At 45.1% G+C, this 20,701-nt stretch overlaps 1 protein-coding gene across 3 annotated transcripts in view; it reads right to left on the bottom strand.

Moving 5' to 3' along the window:
* ZMIZ2 (zinc finger MIZ-type containing 2) overlaps positions 1 to 20,701 on the bottom strand; it is an 88,901-nt gene that overhangs the window by 32,641 nt on the left and 35,559 nt on the right. For all 3 annotated transcript variants that reach the window (XM_056571243.1, XM_056571245.1, XM_056571244.1), the window contains exons 2-7: positions 8,822 to 8,896; positions 7,935 to 8,049; positions 7,407 to 7,612; positions 4,586 to 4,772; positions 2,256 to 2,519; positions 410 to 583 (exon numbers count right to left, since the gene is read on the bottom strand). In XM_056571243.1, coding sequence (XP_056427218.1) covers positions 410 to 583; positions 2,256 to 2,519; positions 4,586 to 4,772; positions 7,407 to 7,612; positions 7,935 to 8,049; positions 8,822 to 8,871 — 996 coding nt within the window. In that variant the 5' untranslated portion in view covers positions 8,872 to 8,896. The remainder of the gene's footprint in view (positions 1 to 409; positions 584 to 2,255; positions 2,520 to 4,585; positions 4,773 to 7,406; positions 7,613 to 7,934; positions 8,050 to 8,821; positions 8,897 to 20,701) is intronic.

Raw genomic sequence — 20,701 nt, 5'->3', positions numbered from 1 at the left:
GATTTTCTCTGCATACAGAAATACAAAAATTTGAGATGTGAAAACTAGAGATGAGCGAACTTACAGTAAATTCGATTCATCACGAACTTCTCAGCTCGGCGGTTGATGACTTATCCTGCATAAATTAGTTCAGCTTTCAGGTGCTCCGGTGGGCTGGAAAAGGTGGATACATTCCTAGGAAAGAGTCTCCTAGGACTGTATCCACCTTTTCCAGCCCACGGGAGCACCTGAAAGCTGAACTCATTTATGCAGGAAAAGGCATCCACTGCCGAGCCGAGAAGTTCGTGACGAATCAAATTTACTGTAAGTTCGCTCATCTCTAGTGAAAAGGATAGAAGGGAATAACAATAAAACCGAATAAAAAACTGGAGGTTAGGAAAGAATGTGTGGAAAAAAAAAAATGGCTTACCTTATAAAAATGGCCTCCAGGACCTGCCTGGGGCATGTACTGCGACATGTTCTGCTGTACACGATGCCCAGGATAGGAAGGGGATGGGGCAGATTGTTGAGGTGCAGATGGTGCGTACTGACCCGCGTGGGGTGGATACTGGCCGCTTTGAATGTACTGTTGAGGTGCATAGCCCTATAAAAGAAAAACAATATTATGCCTCATGGTAAAAAAGGTTAATGTGCAACAGTAACAGAAGGCATCTGACCGCTATAAAAAGTTAAATATCTGGTTACAGATTTAATTTATTTTACTTATAAAGACAGGTAGAAAATATCTGCAGATCTAGCGAGGTTTTGAATAATAATTTAAAAAAAATTGATAACAGTTTAATATGTAGTTGCATGCCCCTAGTAGGACATGTTCAGCTCCTTGAGAGATGGACCCCTAAGGCCGGGTTCACACTATGGAATCTTCACTCAAAAGTATTCCAGGGAAAGATTCTGAGGACGGCGCTAAGACTGCGCAGACATTGGCGATCCTCATAAATGGCAATGTATTCCACCGAAAGTACAAACAAGTGTATTCTTTCGGTGGATGAATTTCAGTGTCTAAAAGCACCGCCGGTGAAATTCTACCGTGTGCACTGTACAGCGTAATCCTATGGACCGCAAAAGGGTCTCTGCTGCAGAAATGCGCAAAGCAGAAATCCAAAAACAGCATCATGGCAGCATGTTTCCCCACATTAGGTTGGCAGCATGTTCCCCCACATTAGGTTGGCAGCATGTTCCCCCACATTAGGTAGGCAGCATGTTCCCCCACATTAGGTTGGCAGCACCCCGCCCCCCTCCCTCCCCACAGACATACAGCCTCCAGCCATATACAGTGTATGGCTGGAGGCTGTATGTCTGTGTGCTGCCCCCACTGTGATCCGGTCACCGCTCCTCCGGCCCGGGGTCACAATCTACTGCTATGGCCTATGGACCATAGCAGTAGGTGCCAGGACCGGTCGAGCGGTGACCGGAACGCTGAAGAAGATAACGCGCCGCCGGTCACTTACCAGGCCCCGGCCGGCCACTTACCAGGCCCCAGCCGGCGCACGTCCTGCGATGATCCTGCCGCCCTCACGCGTCTCTATGGTTGTACGCATGGGACGTCACTGACGTCCCGTGCGTACAACCATAGAGGCGGAGTACCAAAGGAGGATCGCTAGAGGGCAGACGTTCTCTGGCTTGTAGGCTGCCGTGCATGCGCTGAAGAGGCGGCTTTCTTGTATCACAAAAAAAAAAAGCGTTAAAAAAAAGGAGAATAAAAAGGTGAAGGCTGGCGGACGGCGGCTACGCGGGCCACATGACGAGGTCTGGCGGGCCGGATTCGGCCCACAGGCCTTGTGTTTGACACCCGTGGTCTAATGTGTATGGGGACCTCCTGGCTCTTGCCAGACAGGAAAGAGAAAAGTATCAGGCATGTTGGATTTCAACTGACCGAATCTTTTCATAGCTGCCACCAGGGTAGTCTGGCAGTGGCTTATCCCTTCTCTCTATACTGACAACGCGTGAATCCTTGGCTGTGCCGAACATTCATATGTATGGAAAGACCAATAGAGATAGCTGCTGGTTTAACAAACATTCGGCTGACAGCTATTGAAGTATGGCCACCTTTAGAGTACAAATTAGACTTCTCCTTAAACAGTCTCTATGTATAACAAGTCACATATATACAAAAATCAAAACAAATAAGGTTATGTTAAACAACAAAGTGGCACAGAAATGCTCTAAAGACGCAAGTGATCCAATAAAAGCACTAACAGGGTCGGTGTGTGTCCATTATAACTGACAATTGGTGGCATATTAAAAGCCAAACTAACCTCATTGGAGTAGGTCCTTTTTACTCCCTGACGTGGCATCTGCTGGCCTTGGAGCTGCCCAGGGTAGCCATGGGGTGGTATTCTTTGCCCAGCATACACTTGGTTCATATTTGGTGCTCTTGCAGAATTCATACTCATTTGAGCCATTCCTCCAGGTCCCATGACGGATCCCATACCACTAGATGTCATGCCGCCCTGAATGGAGGGTCCACGGGGGCCAGAGTGAGGCAAGAACTGGCCACCATAATTATGTGTAGGCCCCACCTGTGCAAAGAAGAAGAAAAAAAAAAACACAAATCACTAAATGCAAGGTAACACATTTTAGTTAGAGATCAGCACACAAAGAGCAGTAGTTATTTCTGTTTCTATGTAGATTAAAGGGGGAGATCAGGCAAAATGATCTTCTACTGACATATGAAAATCCCTTAAGTGTATGCATGCCAACTGAAAGAACACTATAGAGCAGTGTTTCCCAACCAGGGTGCCTCTAGGTGTTGCAAGACTACAACTCCCAGCATGCCCGGACAGCCATTGGCTCTCCGGGCATGATGGAATTGTAGTTTTGCAACACCTGGAGGCACCCTGGTTGGGAAACACTGCTCTACAGTGTTAAGTCCCTTTGGCACTGCATGGAGATTTCTGTGATGTGGACATTTGACACATCATCCCAAAGCAAACGGTCACATATTTGAGCTGACCTGGGGAGCAATTCTAAAGCCACTATACACATCATCTATCCTGGGAAACACTGACAGTCCAAGATAACAGGCTTCACCAATGTGATCACATGCATCTTATTAAATCATTATATCTGAATTTCCCCTTTAACCTGTTCAGGACACAGGGCGTATGCATACGCCCTGCATCCCAAGTCCTTATGGATGTAGGGCGTATGGATACGCCTGTGGGAACTCCAGTCCCCGCCACTAGCCGCCGGTTGGGGACCGAACCGGGATGCCTGCCGGAATCACTCAGCAGGCATCCCGGCACAGTGTCCCCCCCACATGTCGGCGATTGCAGGAAATCACATGTCAATTCAGACATGCGATTTTCTGCTATTCCGGGCTGATCGGGTCTCTGGTGACCCAAACGCCCGGAAAATAGGGGATGATCGGAGCGATCATTGACAGCCCCGATCATCCTGCCATTAGTCAGCAATGAGTGCTGACCAATGGCAGTTGAAGACTGAGGGCTGCCATGGAAACCCCCCCCCCCCCCCCCCGCTCTGCCCACCCATGGATGTCGGGCAGAACGGGGGGAGAAGATGGCGGCCGGTACCTGAGAAGAAGATGCGGTGGGGACCGGCGATCATCGGTGGAATCAGTGGAGATCAGCGGCGCAGGTAGGGAGGCGACAGCGTGGAGCATCAAGGGTAGTGGCAGTAAAGCAATCTTTACTGCTGCCTTCCTATCACGCCCCCTCCCGTAGGCTTGCATTGAGGGGCGGAGGCATGACGTCACACGGGGGCGGAGGCGTGATGTCACACGCCGCCGGCCCTGTGGTCGCCTGTAATCAGACCCGGAGCAAACACGCTCCGGGGACTGATTACAAAAAGGGTGCCGCGTGCATGATCCCGGGGGTCCCCAGCGGCGGGACTCCCGTGATCAGGCATCTTATCCCCTATCCTTTGGATAGGGGAAAAGATGTGTAAGCACCGGAGAACCCCTTTAAGGTAAAAATGAGCTGTGTCCTTAAGGGGTTAAATGGGCACTGTCAGATACAAAAACTTTTGTTATGTTGTAAAGCCTGTAAAACCAATAGGTTCAGCAATTGCTTTAATTAGAAAATTTTCAGTATTTCATACAGTAAAAGCCAGTCAAACAACTGCCCCCCCTTCCTGCTTGGACACACACTAGTCCTGCTGTGTCCATGCATCATGGACACACTTCCTTGATTGACAGCTGTGAGTGCAGGGCTCACAGCTGGAGGAAAAAAAATCCTCCCACTGTCAGCTTGTGTCCCGCTACTGTCAGTGAGGACAAGCTGGGAGTTGTAGTTTTGCTAATGCTAGGGGAGATGTGAGCAGACAGAATACTGAGGGAGGGGGCGGAGACCTGCACAGTGAGGCCACGCCCCCTCCCTTTGAGAGGAATTCAGACTAGAGGAGCTTAAATTAAAAAAGTGTAATAAAAAAAATAAAAAGGTGCTAGACACATAAAAATTAGATGTACATGGTCAGGATTAGGTACTGAGTGAAATATAAAAAAATATATATATTTTTGTTGGATCTGACGTGTACGCTTTAAGTACCACTGAAGTGTGACTGGTATTGCGTGACTCTGGCGCTGTGCTTCTGCACTTCAGCTGTGACTCGCAGCCTTACAACTCACCCCGCCATACTGATTCATCTCCTGGGTCTGTTTTTCCTGCAGCGCAGCCACTGTTGCTGTCGCAGTTGCCGTGGCTGTAGCAGCTGCCACCGCTGCTGCAGCTGCCGCCTGTGTGAAGTCCGTGGGACCGCGTCCCGTATGCTGACCCATGCCCATTCCACCACCGGCTGAGGGACCACCAGGGTAACTGAAGGTTTAAAAAAAAAAAAAAAAAAAACAACAAAGATTTCTATAAAAGATATACAGACTGTACATAAAATGAAGAGCAACTTCAATTAGACATAAAAAAAAGTAATTGACCGGACATCACTGTAATTTAAAGGAAAACTGCAGCGTTATTACACTTATCTCCTATTGACAGGATAGGGGATAAGTGATTGATCGTGGAGGGGGGGCGACCACTGAGAAACCCGAGAAACCCCCCCGATCTCCTGAACGGGGCACCCGCTAGAGAGAGCTAATGCCTCCCCGCCCCATACAGTTCTATGGGAGAGACGGGGAGGCACGAACACTGCCTCCCCGCCTCCCCAACAGAACTACATGGAGGAGGAGTGTCGGTAGCGGAGTCATGCTGCGGCCAGCACGCCTCCTGCATGGGAGAGTCGTGGCCCCGTGAAGGAGATCGAGGGGGTCCCAGCTTTCGGACCCCCGCGATCAAACACTTATCCCCTATCAAGTTGTTTTTGGCCATAGATGGCCTTTAAGGGTCTATTCACACGTATTTGATGCACAGGATTTCAAGCGGGGTTCAATTTACATTGAAATCTTCACATCAAATCTGCGCAGAATACTGTACGTGTGAATAGACCCTAAAGGGGAACTGAAGCAAATCCAGTTTCTATGGAAATAAAATAAAAACGTAATAGATTTTCCCTTTTTAACTGAACAGGCACCATCACTGTACACAACCATCTCAAACCTGTGACCATCAGGGCACACTGGAAGTGGTACTCCAGCACTTAAAAACGTATGCACTGGGCAAGGAATCCGTGTCTGATTGCAGGGTGTTTTCAGATAAATTGATGTGATAAGATGAATCTGATCACATTGGTGAAGCCTGTAATCTTGGACTGTCAGGCTTGCGTCACCTTCCGATGCACAGATACGATTTCGGAAGCTCAAATCGCCTGAAATCGTATCTGTGCAGGGACAGGTCCTGACAGATACGGAGCCATTAAATTAGTATGGGGCTGCGGACCCGACTGTAGTCAGCTAGTGACTACGATCTGGGTCATTTTCTCAGCATGTCAGATCTTCGCGTGGCAGACCACGATGTTCAGTCCGTGTCAAAAATCTGACATGCTGAGAAAATGACCAGACTAGTCACTAGTAGACTATGATCGGGTCCGCAGCCCCATAATAGTTAATGGCTCCATATCTGTGAGTACCTGTCCCTGCACAGATACGATTTCAGGCGATTTGAGCTTCCGAAATCATATCTGTGCATCGGAAGGTCACATCGTGGGGTGAATACAGCCTCAGTGTTTTCCAGGATAGATCATGTGAATAGTGGCTTTAGAACTGCTCCCAGACCAGCTGAAATATGTGACCCTTGATGTGTCAAATGTCCACATCACAGAAATCTCCGTGCAGTGCCAAAGTACGGTGTGTCCGTACACGCTCCATGCATAAGGCGCATGCTGACCCACTGCTCCATGCAGTGGGGAGTTCCATTCTGGAGATCTCAGGGGGTCCCAGTGGTCAGTCCACCACGATCAGACACTTATACATTATGCTGTAGAAAAGGGATTTGTTTTCAAGTGCTGGAGTACCCCTTTAACAGCTGGAGAGGTGCCGGTTTAGGCCCCAACATATGCCAACAGTTCATGTGGGTATCATGATTTGTAGATTGTATAGAGGCTTACCACAGAACGGATGCCCTACAAGGTTCTGAGTGTCCTTGTTCAGTGTATAGGAGTGCTGTTCCAATACCACAGCAATGAATGAACTCATCATACAGCGTAAATGTAAAATCCGGGGTGACACCCCCCCTTGACTCTAGCCTTAAAGGGGTTATCCAGGAAAAAAAAACTTAGAGATATATATATCTATCTATCAACTGGCTCCAGAAAGTTGAACAGATTTGTAAATTACTTCTATTAAAAAAATCTTAATCCTTTCAGTACTTATGAGCTTCTGACGTTAAGGTTGTTTTTTTCTGTCTAAGTGCTCTCTGATGACACGTGTCTCAGGAACCGCCCAGTTTAGAAGAGGTTTGCTATGGGGATTTGCTTCTAAACTGAGCAGTTCCAGAGACACGTGTCATCAGAGAGCACCTAGACAGAAAAGAACAACCTTAACTTCAGAAGCTCATAAGTACTGAATGATTTTTTTTTAATAGAAGTAATTTACAAATCTGTTTAACTTTCTGGAGTCAGTTGATGTATTAAAAAAAAAAAAGAGTTTTTTCATGGATAACCCCTTTAAAAGGAAACCGTGAGAGTCCTTAGAGGGTACCTGTTGCTAAACACTGCTGATTCATCAAGGTAATAGCTGCAAAATGCATTATGTTATCCAGAAATAGAAAAACAAAGCTGATTTCTTCTAAAAACTGCACCCCCCTGTTCTCAGGTTATTTGTGGTATTGCAGCTCAGTTCCATTGTAGTGAATGGAGCCGAGTTGTAATACCGCACACAAACTGAGGACATATGTGGTGCTGTTTTTAGAAGAAATTAGCTCTGTTTTTCTATTCCTGGATAACTCCTTTAATAATGTAACTCACTGCTTAAAACCACGACTCTTAACCGACCAAGTCTACATCCTACAAAAGCAAAATAGAACTGTAGTACCCCTTTAAATTCATTTGCGCAAGTACCTTACCTATTAGAATAGGCAGAGCCACCTGGGTATCCCCCGCGTCCGTACATGTTTTGCGGCAGATAACCCTTGCCAGCGCCACTTTCTGCGAATCCTTGCTGGTTAATGTATTGGGGGCTTCCCATGCCACCACCGTTGCCTGCCAGACCTGGCATGACTCCGCCTCCTGTGGGGCCACCGCTGGGCACCATGGGATTCCCAAGAACCTCCTAACGAAGAAGGACACAAGATAAGCAACATTTCAAATATAACTGGCCTAATAGCAATAATTAAAAGGCAGTGTTTACCAACCATGGTGGCTCCAGGTGATGCAAAACTACAATTCCCAGCATGCCCGGACAGCCAACGGCTGTCCGGGCATGCTGGGAGTTGTAGTTTTGCAACAGCCTGGTTGGAAAACACTGAATTAAAGAGACAATATTAGTAAATGCATATAAGGAGGGATACGGAAAGGGTTAACGACAGCAACGCTGGATGGATCTATAACAGGGGGAGGGGAGGTGGGGGGGGGGGGGTGACGTCACGTGTTACCTGGCTCTGCGACGTGTTGCTCAAACCCCAGACGGTGGTTACTACGGAGAGCGATCCTGCAGGCTGATTGGTGTTTGGTTGCCAGGGAACAGAGTCGTATGCAAATGAACCATCACTGTTTAGGGGGCAGAGGCGGGAGTTATCGGTGTGTGCACGAACCATATGAGAATGTTTAGATACATCGGATACAGCAGGCAAAGAAATAAGAGATTATGGAGATACGTGGAAATTCCTTGCACTGAATAATTCAGGGACTTAACACCCTACTTATCGTGATTGCACATACAAGAAGAAAAAAAAAAAAAGGTTGCAAAAGATACCTGTATTATAGCATGTGGTAAAAAATAATAATAATTAAAAAAAAAAGAAAGAAAATAAAATATATATAATATTAATTTATTTCATTATATTTTTTTGCACTATTATATATATTTTTTATTTTATTAATTTTTTCTTTATTATTTTTTTATACCGCATGCTATAATACATTTGTGTGTGTTTTATGTGAATATATATATACACACTAATATATTATATATATATATATATATATATATACATACATACATATATATACACACACACACACAATTTATAATATATACACACACACACAATTTGTAATATATTATATATATATATATATATATATATATATATATATATATATATATATATATCCCCTTAAAGAGCTAAAATAACATCCGCCGTGCAAATGTGACCAGAATGTTAAGGAGTACGTAATTATGAAGGGTTAAAAAAAATAAAAAAAAATAAAAAAAATTCCATTCTGGTACATTAAAAAAAAGGAAGGCAAGCACCGGCATCTAAGGGCTGTTCTAGGGGAACACGCCGATGCGCGAGGATCACGGCATTGTGGCGCTTACCTGTGTCCTGTGCCTGGATGAGATGGTTTCATGGGGTTCATTGAATTCATTTGCAGGCGACTGTTTTGTCAGCGGCTGCGGAGAGAGAGAAGAAAGAAAAACCTCAGTCATCTATTATGTCAGTTCCCCAGAGGCTTGTCATCGTGCACCTTTACGCTGCCCTGCAAGACTCGGCGCCTGTTCCTTGCTAAGATCTCTATGCAGCATGTATTATAGATGTTGCATTGCTAAGCATTTTCCTACAGCAAGGGTTAATGTTCTGCTCATCTGCCCCCGGCCTTCCCTCTGGTCACATGATCATGCATTCTGTACACAGGACGTGGAAGCTGGCACTATGCCGGCACTTGGTACTGTTATATAGACAACCCTTGATTAACCCCGGTGCTGCCAATGGCAACCAATCCATTGACCACCGGCACAGACAAGACATGACCTCACCAAATGGACAACCAGTTACAAGGATGTCTCCATCTTGGTAGGACATGATATGAAAACCACAAAAACGACAAGTCCTGTATTATCTACTGAATTCAGATTTCCTCATTTTGCAGTAAATCCTGATATTCGCGTATTAGATACAAATAAATTAATTTAAGCCGCCGCGGTGCAGGTGTTGGTAGAAGAAGACAACCACAGAAAGGAAATTCCGGGCAATGGAGGTGGGTGGACACAGCTGACATAATAAACGTGGGGTACATCCAGCCCCTCAGTACAGTTCAGGGTGACAGTGCAGGGCGTGCTCAGGAAGAGGGGGCGCAGGGCAGGGAGCGTGAACAGGGGGACAGGAAGGAAGCAAGCAGAGGAGGGAACGGAAAACAACGCATAGCGGGTAGGAGTAAGCAAAAGTACAGAGCTGGAAGTCAATGTGAAATCACACATGGAGGACAAGTAGCCTGAGGGGACAGGTGTCACTGTCTTTGTCCTGACAAGTGGCCACTGGTTAAGGGTCACTTCTAAAATACAATATACCCCATACTGAAGAAAAGGAGACGTGTAAATATCCACTGGTAGATATCACAGGAAGGCAATCTCCACCAGAAGAGAAGGGAACTGTTTGTGGTTACAGTCACTCATGGGCCACTCAGTGCAGCCATTTTGTGGTAGAACATTCTTGGAAACATGAATTCACTAGACATCAGTGTCATCTATGAGTCACGAGGTATATCCTGCCTCTCTGTGAGGAAACTTTCATACAGAACCACTACCGGCAGAGGAATCCATTGTGATTCACTGTCACGGCTCTGTTCAGACCTGTTTCATGGGCACAACGCTGCTGTAGTGGTCAGCCATTACAAACCACATACACCCTCTGTGGTACTGAATTACACTTTGAGGCATAACAGTGGCTTACTAACATGGAACCATTCATTGTGTCAGGTCATGTTCACACTGCTTGCAGTATACATTTAATATAGAAAAGCAATAATATATAAAGCTTCTCAATTACCCAATGGAGACCAAATTGGCAGCCTTTTGGCCTCCATTGGGGCAGTATCTGTCCATATACCTTGTATACCTCTGCTTTCAGTAATGTCACATCAATCACATGCCCTTTGCACAGCGTGCAAACCGTGGTCTACATCAAAGGTTATAGGAAGAGATTTATCAAAACCTGTGTAGAGAGTGGTGCAGTTGCCCAAAACAACCAATAAGATGGCTTTTTTTTTTTTTAGAGGCTTTTTTTTTTTTTTTTTTTTTTAGAAATGAAAGACTCGATCTGATTGGTTGCCATGGGCAACTGCACCGCTCTTCCTTTGCACAGGTTTTCATAAATATCCCCCATAGAGTTTTAACATATGACTGAATATAGAAACACATCCCACATCAGGGAGAGAGAAGAACAAAGCAAATGGCGCATATTCCGAACCAAGATAAGGGTAAAACGATATCATACATGATTCTATAATAAAGGGGTACTCCAGCGTTCAACATTTTGTTCAGAACGCTCTGAGCCGGAGGTCATGATCGTGACTCATGGCCATGACCCTTGTGACGTCATGCCATGCCCCCTCCATTCATGTCTATGGGAGAGGCATGTCGCCCTCCCATAGACATGAATGGAGGGGGTGGGGTGTGATAGCATGAGGGGCGTGACGTCACAACCGCTGCCACAGGAACCCAAGTGTTTGTTTAGGTGCTGCGGGAGATCACTGGGGCCCCAGCAGCATGACCCCCCCACAATCAGACACCTTATCCCCTATCCACTGGATATGGGAATAACATGTCTAGCAGCGGAATACCCTTTAAAGCCCCTTCAACCACAAAGACCCCAATGGATGACTCTGAAGGAAGACGTTGGCAGTCAATCTATATTGTCATTTAGTATCCAATGCCATTAAGCAATGTCATATGTATCATGGTGCAATAAAGTCTAGTGGCAGGTACAACTGCTCCTTTTCTGACAGCACTAACATATAATGGATCTCCAACCTAAGTTGACAGGACAACCACCTTTATGTATATAAATAAGCCCACGGCACTGACGTGGATCATTTTATTGACTGGATACCACAGCGATAACTGCTGGAACATTTCTCTGTCTCACAACATTGTCACTTTCTCTTCCATCAGTCAGGGCCCGATACTGTTATCTATTACGTAGATAGTGTTGGCCAGGGGAATCCAGTGAATGGCGTGAGAGATAACACCAACCAACCACAATGAAAAGTGCCAAGGGTATGAAGAAATTTATCTCCATAAGGTGTTAGTGTATTCTGATGTGCCACCATCCATTTTGGTTAATGCCCCTCCACTAAAATATGGAGATCAAATGTTACTGCCCACTGGTGGAGGAAGCAAGAGCTTAAATATAAGGATTAACAACAGAGTAGGGTGCATTAAAAATAACCAGGGAAATCCAGTCAAGATCATATTTTACTCAGGTGAGGTCTGATCTCCGTGTCGACCATATACATTGGTGACTGTCTTCAGAGAGGATCCGTATTTATAAAATCACACAAAATACTTTGACTCTCCGTTTAGAGGAAAGAAGGTTTCTACACCAGCACAGACGGGGGTTCTTTACTGTAAGAGCAGTGAGACTGTGGAATTCTCTGCCTGAGGAGGTGGTCATGGTGAACTCCTGTAGGGATATAGATTTTTTTTTTACTTTTTATTTATTATGTTACTGAGGCATTATATTATATGCTGCTGCTTAACAATGTCCTTTAAAAACTTTAAAAAGGGGTATTATGGGAATTTTATATTGATGATATCTTTAAGATAAGGCCATCAATATTAGGTCAGGGGATCGCACCCCTGGGGATAAGCCGATTGAACGAGCCGGGGCAATTGCATGCGCTTTGCCAGTACTCCGGTGAAAATTATTATTTTTTTTTTTTGAATTGGTGCCAGAAAGTTAAACAGATTTGTAAATTACTTCTATAAAACAAAATCTTAATCCTTTCAGTACTTTTTAGCAGCTGTTTGCTACAGAGGATATTCTTTTTGAATTTATTTTTTGTCTTGTCAACAGTGCTCTCTGCTGACACCCGATGCCCATATCGGAAACAGAGCCGGAGAAAATCCCAATAGCAAACCTATGCTGCTCTGGACAGTTCCTGACACGGACAGAGGTGTCAGCAGAGAGCAGACCACAAAAAAGAAATTCAAAAAGTAAAGAATTTCCTCTGTAGCATACAGCTGCTAAAGAGTACTAAAAGAAGTAATTTACAAATCAGTTTCACTTTCTGGCACCAGTTCATAAAAATAAAATAAAAAAAAGTTTGCCACCGGAGTACCCCTTTAAGTAATGAAGAGGCCACAAAGTAAAAAAAATAAATGAATAACAAAATAAAAAAAGATGACCACCTCTAGTCCCTAAAGCTGCCATGTTGAGGGACCCAGTCCCCATGCTGGTCTCCAATTCTTCTGGGTTCCATGCAGTCTCATCCTCACAGGACCTGCCAACTCAGCCAATCAGTTACCTTTGTGGTGTCTGTGTGTCACTGATTGGTAGAGCTGGCAGGTCCTGTGGTGTTCAGACAAAAACTTGGAAGCAGCGGAGTTCACCAGGGGACCGAGAGCATCAGGTCGACAGTTGTGGAGGACTGGAGGCAGAGAGTATAGCATGTTCATTATTTTTACACCACCCCCTGCCCTGAAGAATTTTTTTGTTTTGCTCAGACAACTCCTTTAATAGGCTCAACTTTGTACATTCAGCAGGTTGTACCTAGTGTTGCAGTTCATCCAACTAAAATAAACAGGATGAGCTGCAATACAAGGTATAGAGCAGTGTTTCCCTACCAGGGTGCCTCAAGCTGTTGCAAAAGTACAACTCCCAGCATGCCCGGACAGCCGAAGGCTGTCCGGGCATGCTGGGAGTTGTAGTTTTGCAACAGCTGGAGGCACCCTGGTTGGGAAACAATGGTATAGAGGCTACCAGATACAGAATTGTGCCAGGTAATTTATGAAGAGGCTGCTGCACTTGCACTTCTTAGCCCCTTCAATCAACTAATCATTGGGGAGGCAGACCCAACAATCCGATATTGACACCTCTGTCCGTGTCAGGAACTGTCCAGAGCAGCATAGGTTTGCTATGGGGATTTTCTCCAGTTCCTAATACAGGCATCAGGTGTCAGCAGAGAGCACTGTGGACAAGGAAAAAAAAAATAATAATTCAAAAAGCAAAGAATTTCCTCAGTAGCATACAGCTGCTAATAAGTACTGGAAGGATAAAGATTTTTTAATAGAAGTCAGTTACACATCTTAATAACTTTGTGGCACCAGTTGATTTAAAAAAAAAAAAAAATTAAAAAAAAAAAAAAGTTTTCCACCAGAGTACCCCTTTAAAGATAGTCTGTGAATATAAATCCTGAAGAACCACATTGTTAATGATAATCTTTAAATTGCGTAGTGGCAACACACCGTATATCTCAGCACTTTACAATTCAGAAATACATATGAAAGTTCTGTGTTTTCGCTTTGATCCAGGAAATTTTAGCGAACTTGACAACCATCACTCTACAGAATTAAATTTTACAGAATCCACATGAGTGCCCATTTTGCATAATAATCTTGTCACGACATGGTTAGGGCTTGTTCAGATTTTGGCCTTTTACATTAGTGGTAAATCTTCAAGTAGGGCTAAAAGTCAACTACGGTAATAATCCTATTGAAGCATTGGTGGTCATACACCTTCAATATCTATTCGCTAAATGCTTATTCAAGCTTTAGTTATTCCTTCCAATTGCCCTCCATACACATGTACGCTCAGGAAAGCGGAGTAAGCTGCAATTAGACTCCTCTGGTGGTGGCTTGTCATTTGGGAGAACAAAAAAGGATCGGGCATTGAAATTCAACATGCCTGATCCTTTAGGAAATCCCCCATACCAACAGCTGGCTGGTTGACTTCTCTCTAAGGCCGAGATCACATCACGATTTCTCCATCCGACTTGAGGACACAATTTTTTATAGCTTAAAATCGTATGAAATCGTATATAAAGTCGGATCCATTGACCTCCATTAAAAAAATCAAAAAAAATTACACACATCCGATTTGGTCGCCATCCGATTTCACATGAATTTTGTTCAGGTCTGAAATCGTGGTCAACCCCGACTTCAGACCCAAACAAAAATCGTGTGAAATTGTGTGTAATAGATCCGACTTTATTTACGATTTTAAGCTATAAAAATAGTTTACTCAAGTCGGATGGAGAAATCGTGATGTGAACGCAGCCTAATTCATATAAGATTTTGAAAACTGAAGATATAGGAGACTTAGGCTGGGTTCACACTAGGGATCGACAGATTATCGGTTTGGCCGATATTATCGGCCGATAATCACGATTTTGGGAATTATCGGTATCGGCAATTACCTTGCTGATAATGCCCCGCCCCCACAGCACCGCGACCTGCCGCACCGCGTCGCACCCCCCACCGCACCGCCCCGGCCCCATTGCCTACCCGATCCCCGGTTTTATTATTACCTGTTCCCGGGGCCCACGCTACTTCTGGCTCCTGCTGCGTCCTGCGTTACGCTGTGCGCAATGACGAGCGACGTGACGTCACCGTCATTGCGCACAGTGACCGCTCAGGAGGACGCCACCTGAGCCAGCTGTAGAGTGGACCCCAGGCCCAGGTAATTATAAAACCGGGGATGGGGGAGGCAATGGGGCGCAGAGCGGTGCGGCGGTGGGGGGGGCAGGGCCGGCGATAGGACTCAGGACCCCCGTACAGGCAGGGGGAGAGTAGCGGGTGGCGGAGGCAGTCTGTGGCACCGCAAAAGCCACTGCAGTGCATTGATTTAAAGCACCCGCTTTAAATCAATGATCTTCAGCGGTGTCGCGGGGGGATAAATAGCCGATAACTTATACCGGAATATCGATATAAGTTATCGGCTATCGGCCCTAATCTCCACCGATTATCGGTCCTAAAAAAACAATATCGGTCAATCCCTAGTTCACACCACGTTTTTTGCAATACAGTTCCTGTATATGGTTTTTGATTTATAAAAAAAAAAAAAAACAAAAAAAAAAAAAAACATTCCTCAAAACCTGACTAAACTGTATCAAAACGTGTGTCCAAATTTTAGACCGTATACGGTTTTAAAAATGATAAAAAATACGTTGAGAAAAAAAATAAAAAATACGTTTTTAACTTTTCATTCCATTATGAATAAAGTTTCACTTGTTTGATTGAAATTCCAAGAAAAAAAAAATGTGCAAAAAACGGACGGAACTGTACGCACATATGGTTCTGTACGATTCTCATGTTAAAAAAAAGTTTATGTTTCAATACGGTTTTTCACCCGGACCAAAAACCGTGGTAGGCTATGATTTTGGGTATGGGAAAAAAAACAAAACATACAGGATACAAAACGGACACAACCTGATGCATTGTTTGTCCTCAACGGAGAGTCAATGCAGACGGTTTTCAATACGGTTCCGTACAGATTTCAAATTGAAAACGTATACGAGAACTGTATTGCAAAAAAAATGGTGTGAACCCAGCCTAAGTGATCAATGACGCCGACATTTTTCTGGACATCCCATCAGTCATCCCATTGACAAATACGAATGTCTCTTCCCAGCCTGAAACAGCTGATAACAGTGAACAATAGTCTATTGAATCGGTCAATCAGGAGGAGATAAGATGTTATAGGCTTTGAACGTACGCATGTAGTCCTTTCCTCCCCATCGCCATTGTATTTCTGATCAGGTGATAGATAGATGACTGATCATTATGAAGACAAGAGCATTAATAAAGATGGACCTCTTATGGAGGAGCTGGACATGCACCACTTCTCTTCCGCCTTCCCCCGGAGATCCATCTTCCTTAGTGCTGGTGTGCACAAGCGCTTCACTACTTGGAGATCAATCACTTTTATGGATTTGCTTTCCCGAGCTATTCCCTGTATTTGATGTGTGGTAGGTATCAATGTCGGCATAGACAGACACTTCCCGTCAGATGAATATTTATTTGATACCGGTACGTTCTTCTGCAGGGAGATTTTCGGATACTCAGAAACCCAGTGGGATCAGCAGGATAAATCCTCCTGTCTACAGCCATTTAGGTCTCATTATAAGACCGTGTCATTTGCTATAAATCCACCATGGTTGATATGGGGCCAGGCGTGTGGTAAACCTATCTAGTCATACACAAAAGCCAGAAGAAGATGGCATTGAATGGTTCTGTATTACCATGAATAACCTAGGCCAAGCTCGCATACTATGATTCCTACTTATTATGAGGATTTTACACAGCGTTCTTGCCATCTTAAATGTTCTATAAAATGATTGACCCATCCCAAGGAAAAGTCATAGTTCGAGATGAGCGAACTTAAAGTAAATTCGATTCGTCACGAACTTCTCGGCTCGGCAGTTGATGACTTATCCTGCGTAAATTAGTTCAGCCTTCAGGTCTCCTAGGACTGTATCCACCTTTTCCAGCCCACCGGAGCACCTGAAAGCTGAACTAATTTATGCAGGATAAGTCATCAACTGCCGAGCCGAGAAGTTCGTGACGAATCGAATTTACTGTGAGTTCGCTCATCTCTGGTCATAGTACATCCTCTGAAATTCACTCACTATGGGACTCTATGCTACTATCTTGGGTAGTGCCACAGCAGGAAAAGGGCAGCAGTGTCCATACTCAACCACCACTCCACTCACTTAGGGGAGATGACTCCCTATCTCGTAATTAGTAGGAGTCCCAGTAGTCTGAGCACCACCTATCAGATACTCCTCACCTATCCTATGGAAAGGTGAGGAGTTATTCTTAATTAAAGGGGGAACGCTTAGAGCCGAGAGCTCGTGACGTCTTTGCCCCACCCCTCATGACGTCACGTCCTACCCCCTCAATGCAAGTCTATGGGAGGGGGCGTGACGGCTGTCACACCCCCACCCATAGACTTGCATTGAGGGGGCGGGGCGTGACGTCATGAGGGTGCGGGCTATGACGTCAGGAGCTCCAAGCGCCGGCTCTAAGCATTTGGAACAAAATGCTGAGCAGCGGAGTACCCCTTTAACAGCTTTGAAGGAAAAATTAGAGGGGATGTAAAGGATTAGAAACAAATGACTTTCTTCCAGAAACAGCTCCACTCTTAGCTTCCAAGATAGAGAAAACCCCATAAATAAGCTTTATTCACCTAAATGGGGCTCAACCACAATACCTTGCAAAGTCCATAGACATAGGTGGCGCTGTTTTTGTAAAAAGACAACCATGTTTTTCTAGTCTCATACAACAGCCATCCTTATTTTTTTCTAAACCCCACTATTTACATAAATCCTCTACGTATAGGGAAGACTGCATAGTCACAGCGGTCCTGCAATTTGTTCATTATTATTCATTATTTGGCACAGATTTTCATAAAAAGTACCCCAAAAAAATTATATTCCGCATTTGTTACGTCACTGACTTTATGTCATGCAGATCTGTATCTTGACCACTGTAGTCTCACAGAAATCTGGGGCTATGAAGTTGCCAGGAGATTTGAACAGATATCCAGCCGTCGGAGCATGATAAGCATTCCGCTTCATTGGGCTGGGTTTCCGTCATAGTGCCCGGTGTTTTTACAGACAAAACAGGATCTGTGTTGGAGATTGGACTAGAATTGACTGAAACAAGTGCCAACACCCCCTTTGGAAGAATGATGGGGTCCTAATTGCTCTAATACAGATTTCCTAGAATCCTGCACATCTGGGCAGATTTGCCATCTAGAAAAAAAAAAAGAGACTACGATAATCATGATCCGTCATATGTGAGCCCCTATGAATTGGGATTCCAATTCCTACAAGTAGAGCGGCCCACGTCAGATCAGATCTGTCCATGTGTGCCCTCTTCGGAGCAGACTAAATATTAATAATAGATATTGGATGACAGGATAGAAAGAATAGTCTCCATTTCTAGGAAACAAAAGAACTGGTGAGCGAATTAAGAATTCTACGAACAGTCTTGAAGTTTGGTCCAGACGAATCGAGGAGACGTCTACATAAACACAGGACAGAGTTAATAAGTGTATTGCAGTATGTACGGCTGGCATCTCTACACAAATCCTCATGATGCTCCCTCCTCCCTCCTTCCCTCCTCCTCCTCCTCCTCTCCCATCATGTCCCTGGAACATCGGGTTCTGTCTTGTTCTCTCTCGCCAGGATCTCTCTGTCCAACCCAAACACAAAAAATGTATGAGCCCCCCCTCCTTCAAAAGCACGGTGCCCCTCCATCCCTCACAACCCCTCCCTGCTCTTCACACACAAACCAAATGCTTCCAAAAAAAAATGCTGCAATCCAAATTGTATTCTCTCCCGTGCCGCAGCATCCCCGCACCAAACCCAACACGTCTAGAGCGGCATCTTTACTGTTGCTTCACACATCACCGCAATACACTAAAAGCCATCACCTCGTGCCATTCTTGTACCAATACCCATCCTGGGCCCCAGGACTGTCAAGAGAAGGACATGTCCATAAACAGTACAATAATAAAGTCTTCATTTGTAGAGAATTAAAACTCTCCTCTCCCATTCACACTAATGTGGTAATAAATATTATGGCGGCGGAAGGACTACAAATGGCTGCCAGATGCTGTTTATGCATATTTCCAAGTTCTATTTTTTCCCCTGGCATTTTGTAGTCAAAGTGTAATTGTACATCTGCACCCTTAAGTAAAAATTTATAAAAAAATAAAATAAAAATATCAAATAAAAAAATAAAAATAACTCGAAAAAGGAAATCTAGCTGACATATGCATTTACCAGGCTAAGTTTCGTTAACATAATAGAAGAGGGACTTAAGCGCCTTGTACCATCGAGACATTTTTACTTCCCTGGGACTTTAATACAACATACGACAGCATATGACACAGGGTGACGACCTGCATTGTGCACTGTCACAACCACTCGCTGTGAAGTTCATGTGACTCATGGACATATGACCCCAATGTGATGTCATGACCCGCTCTAGTGTGGGTGTGGGGCTAAATCTTAGTGCTTCTAAGAGCTAAAATGTTCAAAAAAGAAAAAAAAAAAAAAAAAAAACACAACACTTCCTCAGAATACAGAGGTCCCTCAACATATGATGGTAATCCGTTACAAACGGACCATCGTTTGTTGAAACCATCGTATGTTGAGGGATCCGTGCAATGTAAAGTATAGGACAGTGGTCTACAACTTGCGGACCTCCAGATGTTGCAGAACTACAACACCCAGCATGCCCGGACAGCCGTTGGCTGTCCGGGCATGCTGGGTGTTGTAGTTTTGCAACATCTGGAGGTCCGCAGGTTGAAGACCACTGTTAGAGGAAGTTGTACTCACCTGTCCCCGCCACTCCGGACCGTCACCGTCCATCGCTGTCGCCGCGTCCCCAATGCTCCGGCAAGGCCTCTGCTTCCCCGGCATCCTCTCTCTCCGTCGCCGCCATCACGTCGCTACTCACGCCGCTCCTATTGGATGACGGGACGGCGTGCGCAGCGACGTGATGACGACGATGGAGAGCGCCGACGATGCAGGGGATCCTGAAGAGGACGCGCCGGAGCCCCGAGGACAGGTAAGTGATCGTCAGCGGGGCACCGTAAACAGCTATCCGGTGGTAGCTGAAGCAGTCTGCGCTGCCGGATAGCCGTTTATGCGATGGCCCCGACATACAAAAGCATCGTATGTTGATGCTGCCTTCAACATGCGATGGCCTCCGTATGTCGGGGCCATCGTAGGTCGAGGGGTCACTGTATATAAGATTCATGCACAACCCAAAGACCCCCAAGGCAGCTTATATGCATTTTAGTCCATGCGGACCGGATGTAAACTAAATGACTGAACACAACTTCAAAATCTTGCACATCAGATCTGCGCAGGATACTGTACATGTGAACAGACCCTTAAAGAGTAACTCCGATCACGCTCCGGTGGCAGGATCTCTGTTTATATCTCCCGACAACTTGACTTGTATGGGACTTTCCGAATCCGTATGCTGAACACTGTAGTCTCGGACTAGATTTAAGCAGGTTGTGCCACCGGAGTGTGATTGGAGTTATGCTTTAGGGTATGTTCACACAGTGAAACTTCCGCGGTTCTGCAAAAATTCTGTTGAGCAAAGCTTGCTGGCCAGAATTCCCGTCAGAATTTCTGTGTTCTCAGGACACAGAATTCCACCAAAAATTTAAACCCCACAAATAGAAGACTGATCTTATATCTCTGCAGAAAGCGGGATTTTCACTGCTGCAGAAATTTGCTGTCTTAATGGGAAATGACTATTAGGGCGGCGGGCCCCCTCTCCAACGGGATCCTTACCAATTACTAAAATCCTGAGTCACCCATTTCAGGGGAATAGCTGCGCAGGCATCTTCATTAGTCCTGTAAACACTGCGTGTGTATGAGCAATGATCCATTCAAACCCCCTGGAACAAAGGCCTCTGCATCCCTGTTCTACTGATCATGGGGGTCCCAGTGG

The sequence above is a fragment of the Hyla sarda genome, chromosome 4 (assembly GCF_029499605.1).
Source record: "Hyla sarda isolate aHylSar1 chromosome 4, aHylSar1.hap1, whole genome shotgun sequence".
Taxonomy (NCBI): Eukaryota; Metazoa; Chordata; class Amphibia; order Anura; family Hylidae; genus Hyla; species Hyla sarda.
Note: the sequence above shows the minus strand (reverse complement) of the source record. Positions and strands in the feature narration are given on the sequence as shown.